The sequence below is a fragment of the Ctenocephalides felis genome, unplaced genomic scaffold (genome assembly GCF_003426905.1).
Source record: "Ctenocephalides felis isolate EL2017-DRISC unplaced genomic scaffold, ASM342690v1 CF-g0.4_SCAFFOLD_01886, whole genome shotgun sequence".
Classification (NCBI taxonomy): Eukaryota; Metazoa; Arthropoda; class Insecta; order Siphonaptera; family Pulicidae; genus Ctenocephalides; species Ctenocephalides felis.
This window is the reverse complement of record NW_020538040.1, coordinates 80791673-80814251: the sequence shown is the minus strand read 5'-3', so window position 1 is coordinate 80814251 and position 22579 is coordinate 80791673. Positions and strand designations below refer to the sequence as shown.

Here is a 22579-nt window from a genome sequence, read left to right as displayed (position 1 = left end):
AATGTTAATCAATATATAAACTAGCTGTAAGTGTAATTCTGTCTTAAGGCAATTAGGGCATCGTGCCTTAAGGCAAATTGCTGGAACTTCCCGTACCAAAAATTATTATTTTTTTAAAAACGATTAACATTTTTGAAAAAATTTTACTTCGAAAAAAAATAGATTTTTGAGAAACTATAAAATTGACAAAATATTACATTTTTTTAAAAAAAAAAATTTTTTTTGAAAACAAAAATTTTTTTTTTAAAAAAAATGTTTTCTTTATTTTGACATATTTTGGAAATTTTGAACTTTTTTTCAAAGCAATCGCACTGCTTGAACTGCATAGAGACGAAATGTCAAAGCACGCAAGTGCCGCGCCGCCGTCTAACGCATAAGCATTGGTACGGAGCCCATAGAAATGTAAAAAAAATGTATACTTATTGTTAAAATCTCTATAAAATATCTGATAATTTGATGTGCATATGTCTAATGATCATTTTTAACCGCCCAATGGCATTTTTTTTTACTTTTTTTATTAGATCTCCGAAACCGCTAGACCTGCCTTCATGAAAATTTGATCAATTCTATATCTTGTCAATACAAGTAAAATGTTTTTTGAATTATTCAAATCGGACGCTCCGTTCTCTTAAAAACTTTGTTACCGTTTTCGGCACTTTTTGCCCCGTATCTTCGGAACGGCTAGACCTGCCTTCGCCAAAAAGTAATCAGCACGTCTCCTTATCAATACGAATCGAATGTTTTTTGAATTATTCAAATCGGTTGATCCGTGTTCCCGAAATCGTCGACGAAAATTTGTATCCGCACATACATACACACACGTACATACATACACACACACACACACATACATCCATTTTTTCTAAGGTATGCCAAAATGTTCAGAAACCTCTGAAACGTAAAGATATATAAAAATTTTCATTTTCGATTTTTTTGCGATTACTATAACTTGCCCTACGGGAAGTTAACTAGTGGTGTTTGGCATCGTGCCTTAAGGCAAATTGCTGGAACTTCCCGTACCGTAACAAAATGTTCGAGGAATATTAAATGTTTTCAAATAGATTATTATAAATATTTTAACAGGGTCTAATATTTATAAGAACTATATAAACTGAATTGCAAAGTTAAAACTATTTATTTATAGTATATAAGTTTTAAACTTTAGTCAGAATTAAAATTAAAATCTAAATTATTTTCTATATACAAAAAAAAAATTTTAAACAATTTTTTTTTTGAAAAGCAATTATTTTGTCAAAACAAGCAGAAAGTTTTTTGAATCATTCAAACCGGTCGCTCAGTTCTCTCTAAAACTGCCATTTTTTGCATATTTGGCTCAGTATCTTTGAAATTGCCGGACCTGCCTTTGCCAAAAACTAATCACCTCATCTCACAATCATTACAAACTCAATGTTATTTAGATTTGTGTTTTCTGCACTCTTTACTCCGTATCTCCGTAACTGCTGGACCTGTCTTTGCCAAAAACTAATCAGCACATCTCCCTAACAATAAGAATCGAATGTTTTTTGAACCATTCAAATCGGTTAAACCATACCCCCGAAAACGTGGACGAAAGAATGCGGACATACAAAACACACTCACACATCCATTTTTTCTGAGGTATGGCGAAGTGTTCAGAAACCTTCAAAACGTTAGATTTTCGGCCTATTACTATAACTACCCTATGGGAAGTTAATAATGACTGATTTAGAGAAGTATTCCTAATCGCTGTAAACCATTTTGAAGTGAGAAACTATTGCAAATTGTTTTTATTTTCAAATATAGTAATTATTTTTTTCGAAAAATGGTTTGAATATTACACATTGATGGAAAACGAACACATACAAAATACGAAGCCGAATACAAACACACGGTGAATTTTTTAAAAACGCGGCCAAATAATCCAAACTTTAATTATCATAAGTAAACCACTTGTCGCAGGCCTTAATATAGTTTAGTACGTTCATTTAGAGCAGAAACTCTATCGCCATGCAAAGTTTTGCTTAAATCGCCAAAAAATAGCAATCTATTATGAAAAAGAAACGACTTGACCGATCTTCGCCAGAAACCATTTATTTCCAAATGATATCAATCGAATAGTTTAAGCAAAAACGATTAAAAATTTTTGACAAAAACATGGACGATAATTTCTGCACTTTTCTGTCAATAGTAAAGAAACGGATCGACCAATCGTCTCAAAAATCTAATCAACGCAAGCGCTTATTCAGTTCCATTTTATAGTTTTTAAATTTTAACATCGGTTCAGACGAGAAAACGTCGAGGAAAGATCAAATTTTGACACACGTCAAAGACGCAGATTATTTTTATAAAAATACACATATATAAGGTTAGGCGGGTCTAATTTAACTTTGAGCAATTATATTGTGAAAACTAAACGAAAAACATAACAACCAATCAGACATATCAAACAAAAAATCGTCTGACTATGTTTTAGTACAACTTCCAGCTAATTCATCACAAAAATGTGTTTTTTTGCTGTTTTTAAAAAAATTGTCACTTGGTCTTTTCTTACCCCATAGGCGGGGTAAAATCGGCGAGAGGACAAACAATCCAATTTAGTATTTTTAATTTTAAAGGGATTTAACGAAATAATAGCTACATTATTCAACCAATGAAAAATATGAATTTTATAGATACATTTTTTACAGAGATAACTCTGTATATAACCTTGATTCGATATTTTGTCCAAAATATTCTCCAGCAGAGTTGGAATAAAGATTTATTTAATTTATCTCTTGTAAAAATGCTTTTTTAACGTCGTAAGAATCAGGGTGATGGCTGGTTGTACATTTTTCCCTCTACTTTCAAATATTGTTGTTAAGAAATTCTTAACTTTACTTGTTTTTGAGATATCGGTAGTGGACCTTTTTACCCGCGAATCTTTTCGCCCCGCTCTATCTAATATATATATATATATATATATATATATATATATATATATATATTGTTACATACTCATTGAGGACTATAAAAACTTTTCAATTATGACTAGTGTTAGAAGTATCGAGGCAAAGTATCGATACCGAGTACTGAAAAAAGAATCGAGGCAGAGTATCGATTCCAAAAAAGTATCGTGGCAAAAGTATCGATACTACTCAGTATCGAGTACTTTTCATCAAAATCAAACCTAACAAGTGCAGAAAGATTTAAAACTCACTACAGATCGAATTACAATATTATGATAAATTCTATTGCCTGTATTTGATGCTGTTAAATCAGCATCATTTTCAATATTTTGAGAAGTTTAAAACAATAATTTTTTGATACTAAAAAAAAATGCTCATTAATTAAAAAATAGTATCGTTTTGTGACGAAAGTATTCATTTATGAATTTAATATCGGCTAATTTATATCACAAAGAAAAATACTCATTAATTAAAAAATAGTATTGTTTTGTGACAAAAGTATTCATTTATGAATTTAGTATCGGCTAATTTATATCACAAAGAAAAATACTCATTAATTAAAAAAAGCATTGTTTTGTGACGAAAGTATTCATTTATAATTATAATGTCGGCTAATTTTTATCAAAAAGAATTTATTATTTTAGAAAAAACAAGTATCGGCTTTAAATATTAGAATCGGAATTATAATAATTTTAATGGAAATACTTAGCGATTATAAAATAGTATTTATTTTAGAAAAAACAAGTATCGGCTTTAAATATTAAAATCGGAACTATAATAATTTTAATGGAAATACTTAGTGATTATGAAGTAGTATTTATTTTAGAAAAAAAGTATCGGCTTTAAAAATTAGAATCGGAAATCGAATGTCTTAATAAATTATTTAATCAAAGTTGGTTGCGTGACAATTTCGCAGATAACAAGGTTTTTGCATATAACATACAAAATTTATTATCGTTGATAAACATATGTTCTCGGAGGTAACAGAAATTATATTATCGACGTACGTAATCTTAAACTTTAATTCTTTTATTTATTGTTAATCATTGGCTTCGAACTAGGGGCATTCATAAACATCTTCTTTAACAAAAACCATATCGCACTCGACTTATCGCTTCTTTCGTTCGTTATCTATGAAGAGCGGTGCCGCCACGACAAAAAAGAATGAGTAGTGTTCATAAAATGCGGTCGAACTTTTGGTGGGGTCAAAAAATATAGCCGATACTTTTTGAGTAGAATCGGCGCAAAGTATCGATACCGCCAAAAGAATCGACCCGAAGTATCGATTGCAAAAGTACTCATTATCTAAATCAAAGTATCGATACTTACTCAGTATCGATACTATCGTTCTAACACTAATTATGACCCCCCCCTGACGCCGAAGCTGGATCCGCCACTGCATGAGTAGCTAGTTTTTTAAGGCTATTAACAGGGTATAACTTTTTGTGAGCTTAAGATGCGTTTTAATAATCTTTGCGGAAACAAAAAGCAAAATATGACGAAAAACTATGGGCCAATTCTGCCGTGAAATAGACCAATGTTACGTCCCTATCTTCGTATGAGGAATTGCTAGTCAAAATGCTATGTATTTGCTGTGCAGTCAATTCTAACATCTCGAATGTGTTATATGACACACCAGAACTATGCACTTATGACGATATTCTTTTTTGACGTTTATGCGTTAGTTAGGTTTTATATAAACGGCTGATTGCACAGCAAATACATAGCGTTTTGTCAGTTTTTAGTACCATTTTCTTTGAAAACGCAGCGCAACAAAGTTGCCATTGGTCTATTTTGCAGCAGAATTTGTCCATTAGTTATGTATTTCCATCTTCCAACAAATGCCAAACGAAAACTTTTTACATTTGGACTACATTAGCAAAACTAAAAATTTAATTGAATTTCAGGTTTGTTCATTCTAAGAGTGAAGCCGCACTAAGTTATATACGTTGTAGATTAAAATTAATAAAAAAAAAACTCAATACTTTTCATGTATTATTAAAATATGAGAATATACAAAGTCATTAAATGTTACATAAATACTTGGTATATATAATTACATGTATTGTGTTTGAGCAAAAATTATTTATTTGCTATTTGGACACATGTGATGTCTTCATAAATTCTGATCATACTATAGATTCCTTGTTTTTGTCAAGTCCAATATAAGTATACTCTAGCATATAATTTAAGATATATAAAAATCATCTAATCTTTTCTTATATTTATAATAAATATGATAACTTATTTTCTACTATCACTTTCAGGTTTCAATTGATCTACAGTTTTTTTTGTAAATTTAAATTACAGAAGTAAAATGCATTAATTGATCACAATTTTATAAAATGGAATGGCTGGATTCATGTAAATCCAAATTGTTATTGATTCTATAAAACAAGAATACAAATCACAAATTCAAGAAAATTTGCACAAAATTAAATTAATACTTCCTAGGATGCAGCTAACTAAGAATGACTTAATTAGGAAAAACCTAAGGTAATAGATTTTTTGGTAACAGCGACAATAGAACAGTATGCCACAAACACATTTCTAGATTGATCTTGAAAAGTGCCGATCTGCTAAATACAATGTTTTTTAATTGCATGAACCAGTCAATACAATTCATGTGGCGATATTAATTTGCATTACGATAAAATTTCTCAATCATGGTTTTTATAAGCACTTGGTATTTACAAACTACTACTGATTTCTTTAGAGTTTGGTTATAAGCGAAACCAACAATGAGAATAGCGATAATAATCTGGCACTCCAACAGATCAAATAAAAGTAGGATAATACATCTTAAAACTTATTAATATTATAATTAAATATAACTTAAATATATCAATCTTTATAAAGAAGTTAATTATTTGTCATATTATATATATATATATATATATATATATATATATACATACATATATATATATAGTTACTTTGGCCTGTTAATTGATATTTCATAACTATTCATAAAACTAGAGCAGCTTAATTTTCAACAAATGACTTTCAACTTAAATAATTATTTGTCGAATAATAACAGAATCAAGTATACTGCATCTTACATTAAATTTTATATATATATATATATATATATATATATATATATATATATATCATTTTAGTCATTTCAGTGTATAATGGAAATTTGATATTGCTAAGTTTATCTAAGAGTTTTAAGTCTTCTAAATTAATAAAAATTAGACTATTAGTTTACATTATTAACAATTGTTTGAGTAAATAATGTATTATAATTTACATTATGTTAAACCACATTATACAACTTTATATCACATTTACCATGCTTCGGAATATTATCTTTAGAAAACTTGTATTACAGAATATGCTGTTTGGCAGTGTAATGGCTTTGGTTACCATTAAAAATGTAGACTTGAAATTACGTGCACCTATTATTAATTATATAGGAGAGAACTAATCCTGTAATGGCATTTTAATGTATTCAAAAAGTTATCAAGGGATTCCTTATTTAGCATTAGCAGTTGTGGAAGGTGGAGATGTCTTCTTTATGATTTCTGGAATCATAGTGTTGGGAAACGATGAATTAGACATAACTACAACACTTCCACCTGCACGGCCCACTAGCATATCACATACTTGCTTCCATTCATTGGTTTGAGGATTGTATTCCTCGGCTGCAGTTAAGTATTTAGATCCATCAAAACCACCAACTGCCAATAATCTATCCCCTAACACACAGACGCCAATTGCATCACGGCAGCAAGTCAAAGAAGCCATAGGAGTCCAGATGTTTGAGACTGGATCATATCTCTCTACTAGGTCATATCTACTTGCACTGGGATTAGATGCTGGCGCATCATGACCTCCAAGTGCATAGAGGAAGCCATTAACAGCTCCCACTGCAACTCCACCTCTTCTGATGCTCATAGAAGCACACATTTTCCACTTATTAGTATGTGGATCATAGCACTCTACTGTACTTAAACAACCACCGCCATCACGACCGCCAACAGCGTATAATTTTCCATTCAACACAGCTACACCAGGAGAATTTCTCTGACATATCATGTGTGCAACGTAGGACCATGTGCGAGCAATTGGATCCCAACGTTCCACAGTGTTCAAGTATGACCAACCATCATGACCCCCAATTGCGTATAAAGGTCCTTCTAAGATTGCAACACCTAGTCCGTGCCTATGTGTGCTCATCGGAGGTAGCATGCTCCAAGTCATGCTAACTAAATCTAAACATTCCACTGTATTCAGTGTTTTTAATCCATCTCTACCTCCAACAACCATGAGTTTATCTTTAATGATCACAGATCCGAACTGCAATTTTCGACCACTCATAAGACCAAAGGAAGACCATTTGTCACTCCACGGACAATATAATTCCATGGGAGTAGCTCCTCTTGTGGCATCAACACCACCTAATACGATTACTTTACCAAGAGTAGCTTTTCTGGCCCTTGACCAATTGTTAGCAAGATAAGGTCGCCTCTCGGGCAATAAATGCCATTTCAGTGCATTCACTACAAGTCTCTGACACTCCAATATGTTACCACACAAAACATCTACTTGATCAACTAAGAATGTTGGTGAAAGCAATGGAAGACGAATAAACTCTAACAAGCGTGGAAGATGTTTTTCTCTATTGGCTTTATCTTCATTCACCCATTCCATGAGTGCTAGAAAAACTTCCTGTTCTGAATTAACATTCAGATCATCACTTCTGAGCAATGCTGATAACTGAGTATCTGATAACCGCAAAAACTCTTCATCTCTCCATACTTGCATGAAGTTTTCATGAACGTAACTTATAGACTTCTTAAGGAGGGTTGGGCAAGATTGTTGTTCTGCAAACAAAGCAATTCCTAAGCAATTAGAAGGGTGCAATTGTTTTGCAAGAAATGTGCAGCATGCTTCAATGACATCATTAAGTTGCAACAAACATGCTGTTGCAAGTAACGTCTCCACGTTATCTTCTCGTAGCTCGATAGAACCCGTGTAACAATACTGCACAAGATTTTGTAGGGCATCCCCATCGACAGAGCATAGCTGAATTTCATTCTGATTTGCTTCCTTAAGGTTACCTGTAAACATGACAGAGAAGTACTCACTGCATGCTGAGAGAACAAGCCGATGGGCGGACACTTTTGTCCCATCATTGCCAGCAACTAATGTGATATCACACAGTTGTCCATTATTTAAGTATGCTTGCATTTTGATAAGACTGTTCTCAGCATGGTTATAGCACTTATAACTTTGCTCTTGGCTCGATGTGGACGACAGACTCAATTGGCTGATGTCTCTGGCTATTTTTTCTTCCTCCTGCTTATCTGCGGCTGCTTTCGTCATATTTGAAATGATTTAAACTGTTAGTGAGAAAATATCATATATTTTATATAATACTGTATATTATATATTGCCAAATCTTTTGCCAGATAAAACACTGTATGCTACAAGCATTTGAGAACAAGTTAAACGCACAAAGCCCACCATTCTATTGTTTTCTATTTTGAAAATTGTTGATGCATATGTCATTGACATGCGAGCAATGGAATGATTCACAAATGTTTTGTGTATGAGTGCATATCATAGAAAGGGATTCGGTATGAACATTTCTCAACCTTGCCGAAAAGTAACAGAATAAATCACACATTCTATGCAAAGGTTATTGAAAATATTATGATTTTATTTGATTTTTTCATTTTTAAAAACTATAAATGTTAAAATGTCAACATCAAAATTACACATCAAATACATGAAGTTATTAAAAATGTAACGGGGCGAAATACAAAGCCACTTTTAATAAACGGCTACTTAATTAACCTAGAGAAAAAACTTTATAATTATAATTAATTTACCTTGAAATAGCACCCGCAATCTTTTTTCCCAAAATTACAAAACAATATAACTTTCTATAATCACTTCGGGAACAGATGAATAAAGTTGTAACGAGTGGTCACTTTAAACGACTTGACGAACATCGTACGCGTTCGGTTTAGCTCGCGGATCGGCGGGTGTCAAACGACAAACGACTGTCAAACCGTGTCAGACTGTCAGATATAAAAACAAATGGCTACGGTTACTATTGCAACGTTAGAGAAAGCAATTAAATATTGATAATAGTGCAGATTTCGCAACATTTATTATGTACGAGTCACTTTCAGTATAGAACTAAACGATGACATCACCCAATATTATGCTATGTTATATTACAAGCAGTTGACATATATTATATACATAACCTAACCTAATTTCTGTTTTTCAAATAAATAACTAGATTAAATATTATCCTAGTCGGTAAGTTATGGGTGGATTAAGAATAAGAAATACCGCTGTCTCTGTCAAGAGTGTCACAGCGTTAGATGCGTTTCCAAAAGTTCCTGAATCATATGTGAAGACATCAAAGTTAGGAGGCACACGTATGTCGTATTCAATGTTTATTTAATTGATTAAGTCTTAGAACATCAAAAATACGTTTTTTATTTTTTTTTATCATAGTTAAAAATTTAATAATATAAAGATTTGCGAGGATTCTGTTTGGTGTTATTGATATATTCAAATTATACATTCGTACAATGGCATTCTTATCATTTAAACTGACAAAAAATTAATATTTTAACTGTAGTGCATTGGGATACCATTACTTATCTTACAAAGCTTGACATAGTACTAATTATGTGAATATATACAGAAATATTTGAAACAAATCTTAAGTGTCGAAGATGAAGGGACAGTATGGATATTATTATAATGTAAACAAATGGAGTGCGCAATCGCATAATAAAATCAACAAATGTGAAAACGGATTAATTTATTGAAGAAAGTAAGATAATTGAAAAAAATTATAAATTATTTATGATGTTTATATAAGTCGTGTAAAATATTTGTGTCGGTTCTCAGATTTACGCTATTGTTAGTCTGAACTATTAACATTGATTATGTCATATGGAATAAAATTTGGGGATTATCAAAATCAAGCTTATGGTTGTTGATATTAGCATGATTCACAAGCAAGATTCTGATAATCTCCAAATCTTATTCCATGAAAAAGGCTTATTTAAACGGAGCATGGCAGAATCATTGTTAATAGTTCGGACTAACAATGGCGTAATTCTGAGAACCGACAAATATTTTACATGACTCTTATATAAACATCATTAATAATTTATAATCTTTTTCATTTTTCTTACTTTCTTCTATAAATTAATCTATTTTCACATTTGTTGATTTTAGTATGCGATCGTGCACTCCATTTGTTTACATTATAATAATATCCATCCTATCCCTTCATCTTCGATACTTAAGATTTGTTTTCAAATATTTTTGTATATATTCTCATGTTTAGTACTGTGTCAAGCTCTGTAAGAGATAGTTTTTTTTTGTTTTCCACAAATTAAATGTAATTTAAATAAAATATTAGATAATGTGTTAGTATATAATTAACTGTTTTGAAGTTACACTGAAGATGAGGCATACTATTGTCTAGAAACGTCTGTAATTACCAAATAAAGTTGTGTTAGAAATCTGAGTGTTGTATTGTTCATATTTAACATTTAATATTCGTTCCACTCATATCACAAATTTCTATATATATATATATATATATATATATATATATATATATATTATATTAGTTAAAATATATTAAACATCTTCTATTTAGTCTGAGAAAACTAGACATTTAAGCAAATAGAACTTGATATTATAGTCTTATATTTACGTTGTATTTTGTTTTGCAGTTTCACTGATCAGTTATATATTAATATCATGGTTGCTGTATTCAGAGTTAAAATATTACTATACAAGCAGATTCATATTCAAATTTGTTCCGGATACTGATATTAACTCAAAGTTAACTGTTAATATTGATTTGACAGTTGCAATGCCTTGTGCACGTAAGTTAACATTTCATTAATTATATCCTATAATAGAATAGAAATTGACATTAATATCAATATGTATATATATCTTGATAGCTTTTTTGATGTTGGAACATATTTAAAAATAATTAGCGGTATATTTATCGAATAACAAAAAAGTGTCAAAAGAAAAAGAATCTTTATTTTATTAATTATACGTTTTGACGCTTGATATGTGTTGTCAGCCAAAAATTAGGACCAAAACAAAAGATTCTGTTGTCAACTCTGAACTGTTTCGCATCTTTTTTGCAGGGAGATATCATGTCTTCTGCTATATTTTTTTATTTAAAGTTTTAGTTATGTGTTGATTTTTCTTATAAAGTTTAAATACATATATTTGTTAAACTTAATTTTATTGTATTGAATTTTTTTATTTTGTTCTGGTTGATTTGCAGAATGATGGCACAAATCAAGTGCCTAAACATATAATTAATAAAAAATGTTTTTTTATGACTCTTTTATTTTATTCAACAAAAAAGAATTTATGGTATGTTGAATTTATATTAAGTTTGAAATCTTTGTTATATTTTGGTATAGATATTGGAGCCGATATTCTAGATTCTACAAATCAGAATGTTTTTGCTTTTGGAACTTTAGAAGAAGAAGATACTTGGTTTGAATTGGCTCCAGAGCAAAGAAGTTATTTTGATTATTTGCAACATTATAATTCATACCTACGTGAAGAATTTCATGCTCTTTCGGTAATTATAGGAATAAATATTTCATTTTTATGCATTAGATTGTAAACATTATATGCGGTAAAGATTGTAAATTGAAGATCTCATAATTCTAACTAGAAGAATTCCAAATAATGAATAAAGAATTACATTACCATATCAGGAAAAATTTCAATATTTTACTTGATAATTAAGTCTTGTTCATATTTTACTTGATAATTAAATCCTCATCGACTATCGTAAATCCTATTTGACTGATTTTAGCTTTGAACTTGAACTTGTAAATGAAATATTAATATAATTTAAATATACAAAAAATAAATTTGGTATTATTAATTATTGCCATAATTGTTTGTTTAGTTTTGTTTGATCTCCTTTAATATCTTTAAACAAATAATCATGTTATATAAAAATCTGATAATATTACTTTTGTGAAGGATGTTTTGTGGAGGTCCGGTCAATCTGCACTACGTTTGAATATGCCACATAGATCAGTCATACCTGATAGACCCAAGGATGCATGCAGAATATATGGATCATTGACACTCAATAAAGTAAAAACTATTTATTAAAACAATCAATAATCATTTAAAATAATAAATTTTGAATATTATTAGTAATTAGTTATGGAGTGTATTCAATATGAAATTTAATTTAATTTAATTAATTCCATTTACCATAATTCTATGGATTTTGACATATAGAGTTCATATGAATCATAGATATGGTATTGACAATTCTGTCTTTCTTCATGTTCTACATTTAATCATATTAATACATTTTATTTTTTTCAAAATAATATATGTGGATGCAAATTTTAATCTTTGTTCTTGTTTCACAAATGTCAGCATCAATTTGAGAAGATCAGAAATTGTTTTTTATTTCCAATTACATTTCACACGAGGATCGCTGTACTGTAATTATAAGCTAAGAGTGATCACCTTTTTGATTTTTTCTTGAAAACTCACTCAACTTTAGAAAATTGTTAAAGTAAAATTATCATAACTACAATTTTTTTTTTTAAACGATTTATGGTTGGCAAATGCTACTTTATATATAACTATGAAATTTAATTGAGATAAATTAATAAAGATTTCTTTCTGTAGGTAGCTGGTAATTTTCACATTACTGCAGGGAAAAGCTTACACCTACCGATGGGTCATGTTCATATAAGTGGATTTATGTCCGAAGCCGACAGTAATTTTACACATAGGATACACAGGTTAAGTTTTGGAGATGATAGTCCTGGAATAATTCACCCTATGGAAGGTGATGAAAAAATTACTGCAAATTGTAAGTTAGGTTCTGTTTTTATCATGTTATTCTACTACTGCATATTCAGATACAAATATATATGAATAATAATGCTCTAAAAATAATTTTTAGCTATGATGTTGTATCAGTATTTTATTGAGGTTGTTCCAACAGATGTTGAGACATTTTTGGGGACTACACAAAGTTGCCAATATTCCGTTAAAGAACTTTCTAGACCTATAGGTAATTTTCAATATATATTTTAAATTGTTATTTATTATTTAAAAAAAATCCTATTAAAATATTTTTTTAAATTGTTTAGTTTCTAATTAATCTAATGTTTAAACTTCTATATTTGTGCAGTATAGAGTTGCTTCATTAATATTTTAGGGCCTAAAATTATTATAAAACATACTAATATTAATTAAATTTTTTAATCAAATGGGAAAGACCATAAAGTTGTCTTAATTTTCATCCTTTATAAAAGTTATCAATGTATTTAATATATCTAATATATTTGAAAAAAAAAGCCCAAGTAGAATTGAATTCATTCCAAAATCCTAGTTATACCTTTATTTATATTAAGTGAAAGCATAACTATTCTTAGGAATATCTCTTGGCATTTTGAAGTTAAAATATTATCATTAAGATCACATATCATGGGATCTATGTATCTATTATTGGTGTTTTTGCCTTTTATTGCAGATCATGCTTCAGGTTCTCATGGTATAGCAGGTATATTTGTAAAATATGATATGTCTGCTTTGAAAGTTAAAGTACAACAAGAAAGAGATAGTTTGCCTAAACTATTAACAAGGCTATGTGCAACAATTGCAGGGATACATATCACAATGGGTAAGTAATAATCATTCAAAAAGATTATGAACTATCTCATATGACTATTTTCCATTCTGCAGAAAAAAGAAATAATAACCAAACAAAGTTTCATTTTGTTGTTATGTCTCATTTTGACATCATATTGTCAACTTTTGTGGTTTTAAAAAGTTTCAATCACACATAGATTGGATTTCCTAATTATTTTGATAATGCATTTTTGTTCCCTAAATTATATATATAATTTTGAATAGTCTTGAATTTGATGTTGATATAATTTATTTGAGTTTAAAGATCGGGAGTTGCAAAATCTATATGTTTCGACTAACATCATAGCTTTCATTCAGTGGAATATTTTTTCAATTACAATCATTAAACTAAGTACATAAGTTCAAGAGAAAAAAAAATAGTAATAATAAACTAATCTGAAACACATACAATTTGGTATCTTTAATTAATGAAACACTATTGCATCATGGTATCAAGATGGTTGCGCTGTTGTAAAAATTATATATTTTAGCATCACAATAAAACACACAAATAGGCATGTATAAATAAATATAATAAATAACTAATAAATATTATACATGTTTATTTGTGTATTTTGTTGCAATGTACAATATATAGTTTTTACAATAGTTCACATATTAATACCACAGTCCAATCGATCACATAAGGATATTAATGCTTTCATCTCCTTAGGTATATGCTTGGTAGGACTTTCACCATAATTTCCTCTAATTAGTCAATTAATAAATTTCAGTATTCTCTATTAGCTCATTTCAAGCTACAGAAGTATTATTATGTCATTAAAAAGTTGGTTCACATATTTTTTTTCTTAATTTTAGGACTGATAAACAGCCTGATGCATAGTATATATGATTTTATTTGTTGTAAGAAAGGTGTTACAAATGATATTAAAAAATCAAAGAGTGATGCAAAGAGTCCTCAAGTTGATTTATTCAATTCTGCGAATCTCATAAATCTGTAAAAAAATTATTTATCTACAAAATAATGTTCCAAAAAACTACGGCGTTATGCGAATCCGTTATATACGGGCCAAAGGACTAATGAAAAAAGAGATGTTATGTTCCAAGGATTCACAAAAACATGCTACATCTTATAATTTTATAATAAATATTATATACATTAATTTTTTTTAAGAAGTTATACACATTAAATATTTTTTTCGTCATAACTAACAAGTGCTATCCAATGAGATCGTTTTCTTTTTGGCAAAAAATATACATTGGTACTCCGCCTTACGAGCTTAATTCGTTCCGCAAGCACGCCCGAATGTCGAATTGTACGTACTTCGAAGCAAATTTATCCATATAAATACATTGAAATGCAATTAATTTGTTCCACCACAGTGTTTTTAATAATAATAACATTTATTGCCAACATCAAATACATACTCTGCAGAAACATATCAAATGTCTAAATAAAAAATGACTAAATTTTTATGATTCTAGTTTTTGAGTTTAAAACAACTATCCATTGAGCATAATTTTTTTTCCAACTTATTTCAACTCAGCTGCAACTTTTTGGGGGTAATTTTTATCCACAAACTTTTCAACTTTGTCCCACATTGCACGAACAAATGCATGACATTAAAATTAATGAATTGATTTTTTCAACTTCAAAATAATTTACTTTTAATATTTGTATGATCCATAAAAATACTTGTTACAAGAACGTTCTCACTCGCACGTTTTCGAATACGCTAGGAGAAATTCGCTGCTTTGTGATACAAGCGGCATCGCTTCTTTGGCGGCTCGCTCATATCACGAATTTTGCTCGTATAAAGAAGCAAATAAGCCGCGCCTTCGGCGGCTCGTATCTCAGACAACACCTACTTTGAAGGTTGTTCATTTAGGAAATATGACTAACTGTTCGGATAAGTCTAGATCTATTGTTCGATAGAACGTACGCGCTCGAATAAAAATGTTAAATATGTTATCTTATGCACTAGTTTCTTCAAATTTATTGAGCTATTGTATGGCGATGTTACTAATTTTATTTTAGTTAAAGTTTAGTTTTTATAGGTTTACTATATTTTTTATTTTATTAGAGTTTTGCTCAATTTTCACACAATATTATAGCAATCCTGTGCTTTAAAAGTACTGTGTTATAAAGGGGATGATCTCAATTCTCGAATGGTGTTATAGCGAGTCCGTGTTATGCGGGGTTTACCTGTATATATATATATATATATATATATATATATATATATATATATTTTTGAATAGTCTTGAATTTGATGTTGATATATATGTTTAATTTGAGTTTAATAATCGGGCGTAACATCAATAAAAATTATAATTGTAAATTATAATAAAATTTTTATTGATGTTACGCCCGATTATTAAACTCAAATTAAACATATATATATATATATATATATATATATATATATATATATATATCTTGGTAGTTTTTTGGCGTTGAAACATATCTGAAAACAATTAGCAGCCCGTTCGTCGAAATAAAAAATGCAGTTGAAAAAGAAATTTAAAGAAATTTTTTTAAAATATATATATATATATATATATATATATATGTATATAAATATATTTATATATATATATATATATATATATATATATATATTTAATATTGTTTTGTGTTTTGTGCTTTTGTTCTGGTGGTATGTATAGTTCTTCTCTCTTTATATATTTGTTTTTAATTCCTTTTATTCTATCATTGTATTGTATTTTAGATTACTGAATGATGACACACATCAAGTGTCAAAACATATAATAATAAAGGAAATTATTTTTTCTTAACTATATTTTTTATTTCGACGAATGGTTGCTAATTATTTTCAAATATCTGTCTATATATATATATATATATATATATATATATATATATCCTGAAATAAGTATATATTCAAATATGCTTTCGTAAATGTTATTTTAAGAACATAAAGATTTTTTATGTTCATGAGCAGGAATATTTTTTTAAAGTATAGTCATGTTGAATCATAGATATTATATATGCATATTTAAAATAATACTATTTAATGATATTTTGTATTTAGAATATTTTATACTTTTGTAATAATAATCTATAATTTTGTAAATATGGGTTATATACTCCTTTATTATACATTAGATCAATTTTTATTTATACTGTCGAAGTGTTTATATATATATATATATATATATATATATATGATAAAAAATTGTTTCTTGGGCATCCATCCAATAATTAAAAAAACAGTTTTAATGCGAAATGTTTTAAGTAAGAGAACATACGTTTCGGGTCCAGATTTGACCCATCTTCAGTGCATACAAATAAATTTTAAAAAAATATAACACAAAGAACACAAAAATGCAACGAAAAAATAAGTATGAAATAAAAAATTGAAAAAACATCAAGTTATGAAAATTTTTGAAAATTGTAAAAACTAAAATAAATAATATGTTTTATTGTAAAAAAGCTTATTACAAAAACACATCTTGTTAGTTTGGAGACAGAATCACCATCTGAAGAAAAACCTCTCGCTTTATATATATATATATATATATATATATATATATATATATAAGATGAATGAATTAAGAATAAATAAATTTGATGTTGAAATGTATGATTAAATTTTTGGAAGGCGTAACATCAAGTGAATAAGAATGAAAAATTTTTTAAAACGTTTTTATTACTCCATACTTTTTGACATAAATTTACAATTTTAATAGTAAAGAGAAAAAAACAAAATTAAAAATTAAATGTAAACAACAAAAATTAAATATAAGTAAATGAAAAGCTTAATTATTAATACATGCTTGTACAAATATATTTATATATACACATACACATACAATATATGCAAACATGCATAAACATATAATTATTATATCAATATCTATTTATATACATGTATATATGTATATTTGTATGTACACATCTATATATGCATATATATATGTATATATATATATATATATATATATATGTAGAGGCAGGTCTTTGAAATTTTCATGTGAGATTTTCAATTTTCCTCTTACATTTATATGTATACTTTGAACGGAGATATGTATTAATCGTATACGATGCCCAGTCATATATATATATATATATATATATATATATATTGTTGTTTCAATAATATAAATAAGGTAAAGATTTTTAAAACATCTTTATTTTTCCATATGTTTTGGCGTAAAATTCTACGTCATTGTCAGTGGTTTTGGAATTCTTAGATTATCACTTACACATATTAATACAGCTTGTAAAAAATTAATAATTGGAAACAAGCACCAAATGTCAGTAATTTCTTTTTCATAAAGAATAAAAAATAATTAATAAATAGAATATTATACGTAAGCACTCGTGTTTCGAGGCAGGTCAAACAAGAAGAAATATATATATATATATATATATATATATATATATATATAATTTTTAATTAGTTTTATAAATATTTAATTTAATTAAATATCCTATAGGTTTTTTTTTATTATTTATGTATATATATATAACATGTATAATATACATTGTATATATATATATATATATATATATATATATATATATATATGTAATATTTTCCATTTACTTTTAATTCTGATGATGTTGCAACTCTTATATGTATATATGCTTCGGTTAAAAACCAGTTGAATCTTATTTCAAAGTATATATCATACGGTTTAAATATAATTTTTAAATTATTTTATTCGTGTTATGAGATGAAGTAAACGCATATTTGTACAAGTTGAAAAACCTCGACTAGCTATATTTGATTCTCTGGTTTCCAGCCGTTAATGTTTACATTCCACGTATTTGTGGTACTCTTAAATTATAATAGATTGTGATATTACACTTTTAAATTAAAATATTATGATGACTATTTTTTGAATAAAATTTGAAAATACATGAAATGTTTAACTATTTTTATTGGAAATGCGCAATAAATTTTTATAGTTTTTTCAATATGATGATGTGATCATAACTGCATTTGTTTTGTAGCGTAAATCATGATGTGATCCAAACAGAAGGAAAAACTATTTCGCAATCGGAAAGTTAGAAATAACGATCGTTATTTATAAAAATGTCTCAGAGTATTTGCCACCAAGATTTGTAAGAAGTGAGAGCGAGGAATTACATGTACGGAAATAGGGAGTTATCGGCCTTCATAGGAGGAACCATCAACTGAATCAGACTGAAATTGAATGTCACTGCTACTTTTAGACTCGAAAATCGAACGCGGTATATTGTCGTTACAAACAATAATATATAATAATAATAATAATAAAAATAATATATATACTAATATATATACATATATATATATATATATATATATATATATATATATACTAATATATATGTATTTGTATATATATGCATATACATACAAATATATAAATAAATTAATATATATATATATATATATATATATATATAAATTGAGAGGTTTTTTGAGATGTTGAAATATTATAATAAATTTGTTCTTGTGCGTCCATCCATTAATTGAAAATATTTTATTGAAGTAAAATGTTTTATTGCCAAACGTTTCGGGTCCTGATTTGACTCATCTTCAGTGCATACAAATAATTTGAAGAAAAAACAAAAAATCCGGAAAATATAATGCACCAATTACTATACAATTTTCAAAGCACGAATTTTAAAAACTATTAAATTAAAATAAATATCAAATTAAAATAAAATAAAGGAAAAGTTTTTTTAAAAAAAAGAACTCTTCTCATCGAGACATGTTATATGTTTGGGAAAAATTTTAATAGTCTTTTAAAACTATTAAAGCTACAAAATTTTCGTTGACGATTTCTGGAACACGGATCAACTGATTTGAATAATTCAAGGAGCATTCGATTTCCATTGATAAGGAGACGTGCTGAGTTATTTGGTAAAGGCAGCCGTTTTGAAGATACTAGGCAAAAAGAGCTAAAAATGGTAACTCAGTTTTTGATAGAACGAAGCGTCCGAATTAATAATAATTTAAAAAACATTTTATTTGTATTGATAAAATGAAGTACCGTTTAAATTTTTGCGGGGGCTGGTCTAGCGGTTTTAGAGGTCGAGTGAAAAAAGTGAAAAAAAAGCTGTTTAGCGGTAAAAAATGATGCACATCAAATTATCAGATTGTTTATAGAGGTTTTAATAATTTTTAATAATTTTTTCTATCTTCTGAAAAAGCTGTTGATTACTAGTTTAGACATTTTGAATGAATCGAGTGATTTTTTGTACAATCATCTTTTAGTGCAATCAGTTCTCGGGAATCTTTTAGTGCTTCCCCAGGTTTTCCGATAAGGGTCATTCTTTTACAAATCGGGCGGATTTTGGTAAAAAAAAATGTGACATTTTAGAATTGGCTGAAATTTTTTTTATAGATATTATAGATAAAATCATTTGACACGTATTTCAGGATTTTGCCGGCAAAAATTTTTTTTCGTTGATATTTACGATTGAAATATTGCCGATTTTCTCAATTTTTATGATCTTCCTTTGCATTATGTTAATTATCTTCAGTTGTGTTCATCAGATCAGTATTGTTTTTTGTTATTATATTCATTATGAACTCAACTTTGAAGTAATATAAAAAAAATAATGTTTTTGCAATTATTTTAACAGTAATAACAATTGATTGTTAACATTGGTTTTACATACGGGCGCCCCAACTTAAATCGATTGCGTAAAAAACCATATTGTTTCTTTTTTTATCTACTTAAAAATTATTTTTACAATTCGATGGAATGGCTGTTACATCGGAAGATATTAAATGTTTTCGAGGGAAAGTCGCGTCGCGCGTCCGTTTGAAAGGCGCATAGCGCGTATTAAATGAGTACAAGTACTATTTTTAACTAAAATATTTTACAATTTCGTTACTGAGGAAAAATAAATATATTATCTAAAATATGTAGTAGTATTTAATTGTTATTTTGGAAAGTGCTCCCAGTGTCCTGGCCTAGAAAATTTGATCACAGAATTAGAAAATATTTTTGAGGAAAATTATATTGACAAAATTAGGTGCAGAGAGTGGACTAATGTTGATAAAACTATGTTGCAATTAATGATATAGTATAAAAATAAAAAGAATTTTGTAAATCTTACTTGCCACGAAAAAGATTTTGGTCTGGTTGCAGAGTGGCACTTTTTCTCAACGTCACATGGTAAGGGCGCTTGCGATGGATTGGGTGGAACTTTGAAAAGGCTAGCTGCCAGAGCTAGCCTATTATAATGCAATAAATTAATTATTTTTTAATCGCATTCTCTTGTATTTATTTTTTAACGAAATCAAACCTACCCAATACAATTAATTTAACTTTTGTTATTATTCCAACGAATAATAAGTTTTAGTTTTCCAGTTTCAAAAATATGAGCATTTTGTATAAAATATTTGCTACTACATATTTTAGATAATATTTTTATTTTTCCTCAGTAACGAATTGTAAAATATTTTAGTTAAAAATAGTACTTGTACTCATTTAATACGCGCTATGCGCCTTCCAAACGGACGCGCGGCGCGACTTTCCCTCGAAAACCGTTAATATCTTCCGATGTAACAGCCATTCCATCGAATTGTAAAAATAATTTTTAAGTAGATAAAAAAAGAAACAATATGGTTTTTTACGCAATCGATTTAAGTTGGGGCGCCCGTATGTAAAACCAATGTTAACAATCAATTGTTATTACTGTTAAAATAATTGCAAAAACATTATTTTTTTTATATTACTTCAAAGTTGAGTTCATAATGAATATAATAACAAAAAACAATACTGATTTGATGAACACAACTGAAGATAATTAACATAATGCAAAGAAAGATCATAAAAATTGAGAAAATCGGCAATATTTCAATCGTAAATATCAACGAAAAAAAATTTTTGCCGGCAAAATCCTGAAATACGTGTCAAATGATTTTATCTATAATATCTATAAAAAAAATTTCAGCCAATTCTAAAATGTCGAGGTATGGTTGGTGCCCGGTTTGTAAAAGAATGACCCATAAACGAATGTGTTTTTCCCCATTGCTGCATGGCAGTACGAATGTAGTCGTTATCAAAACAACAGCTTTGACGGCGGCATATGGTGACTTTCTTCTTTCGTCAAACCACCATCGGCTTACTTTGACGAAAAATTGGGGAGTGCATGGCATCGTGCCATAAGGCAAATTGCAGAAACTTTCCGTACCGTGATAAAAAATCTTGATACGAGACCCAAAAAAAGTTACACAAAATGTGTACACATTATTATAATCTCTATAAAATAATCTCTCTGAAACGTAAAAATATATAAAAATTTTCATTTTCCATTTTTTTGCGATTACTATAACTTACCCTACGGGAAGTTAATAAATACATATACATATTATCTCACTACTTTAACTATATTTGTTCATACAAAACACTATAGGTATTCGTTGACGAAAAAATAATTACACGTGATATCGAACTATACCCTCCCTTTCCCCTTGTATTTTGTTTTCTTTTCCAATTTTTTCCCTTCTTTTCCAGTTTATGTGATTAATGGACGCCTCTATAACTGCGGTTTTCGTTCATAGCAACCAACTCCAATTCTAAATATTATTTTATGTATATACGCACATTTTCCAAAGCATAGTTAAAATATTTATTTGTTTATTAACTTTTCAGTTTGCTTTAGTAACATTATTTAGTAAAATTTAAAAGTATAAATATTTGTCAAATTTATTTACAAAATCATTAAATTAAATGGTTATTCAATAGAAAAATAATCAATAATTTTCCCGAGTGTGATATCGTCCAAATAATTGATCAATGCAGAGACCTACGTTACTTTTTTTTGCATTCGTATCTTGTTTCTTTCTCCTTTTTCCATTTTGAACACACAACACATTTTCGCTTTTATTTTAAAGTCCTTCAGGAGTGAACCATTGCGATATAAAATGCCTTTCTATTATTCGCAATGGTAAATTGTCGGCGTCTTTCGTTATAAACTGTTTGATTTATCATATTTTGTGGGTATCTTCGTAGCATTTCTT

At 28.4% G+C, this 22579-nt stretch overlaps 1 protein-coding gene and 1 pseudogene across 2 annotated transcripts; one reads left to right on the top strand and one right to left on the bottom strand.

The window, feature by feature from the left end:
• Positions 1-6404: 6404 nt before the first annotated feature.
• On the bottom strand, positions 6405-8138 carry LOC113375433 (annotated as a pseudogene).
• A 914-nt stretch (positions 8139-9052) lies between these two features.
• LOC113377903 (endoplasmic reticulum-Golgi intermediate compartment protein 2-like) lies at positions 9053-18693 on the top strand. 2 transcript variants are annotated; one of them, XM_026618354.1, is made up of 8 exons: positions 9053-9328; positions 10649-10804; positions 11366-11529; positions 11943-12059; positions 12612-12798; positions 12892-13002; positions 13465-13614; positions 18568-18693. In XM_026618354.1, exons 1-8 carry the CDS (start codon positions 9214-9216, stop codon positions 18570-18572), a joined length of 1005 nt encoding a protein of 334 aa, XP_026474139.1. In that variant the 5' UTR covers positions 9053-9213; the 3' UTR covers positions 18573-18693. The 2 variants fall into 2 exon arrangements, with proteins under 2 accessions (XP_026474139.1, XP_026474138.1); XM_026618353.1 differs by lacking the exon at positions 18568-18693 and adding an exon at positions 14442-15435.
• The last annotated feature ends 3886 nt before the right edge of the window (positions 18694-22579 follow it).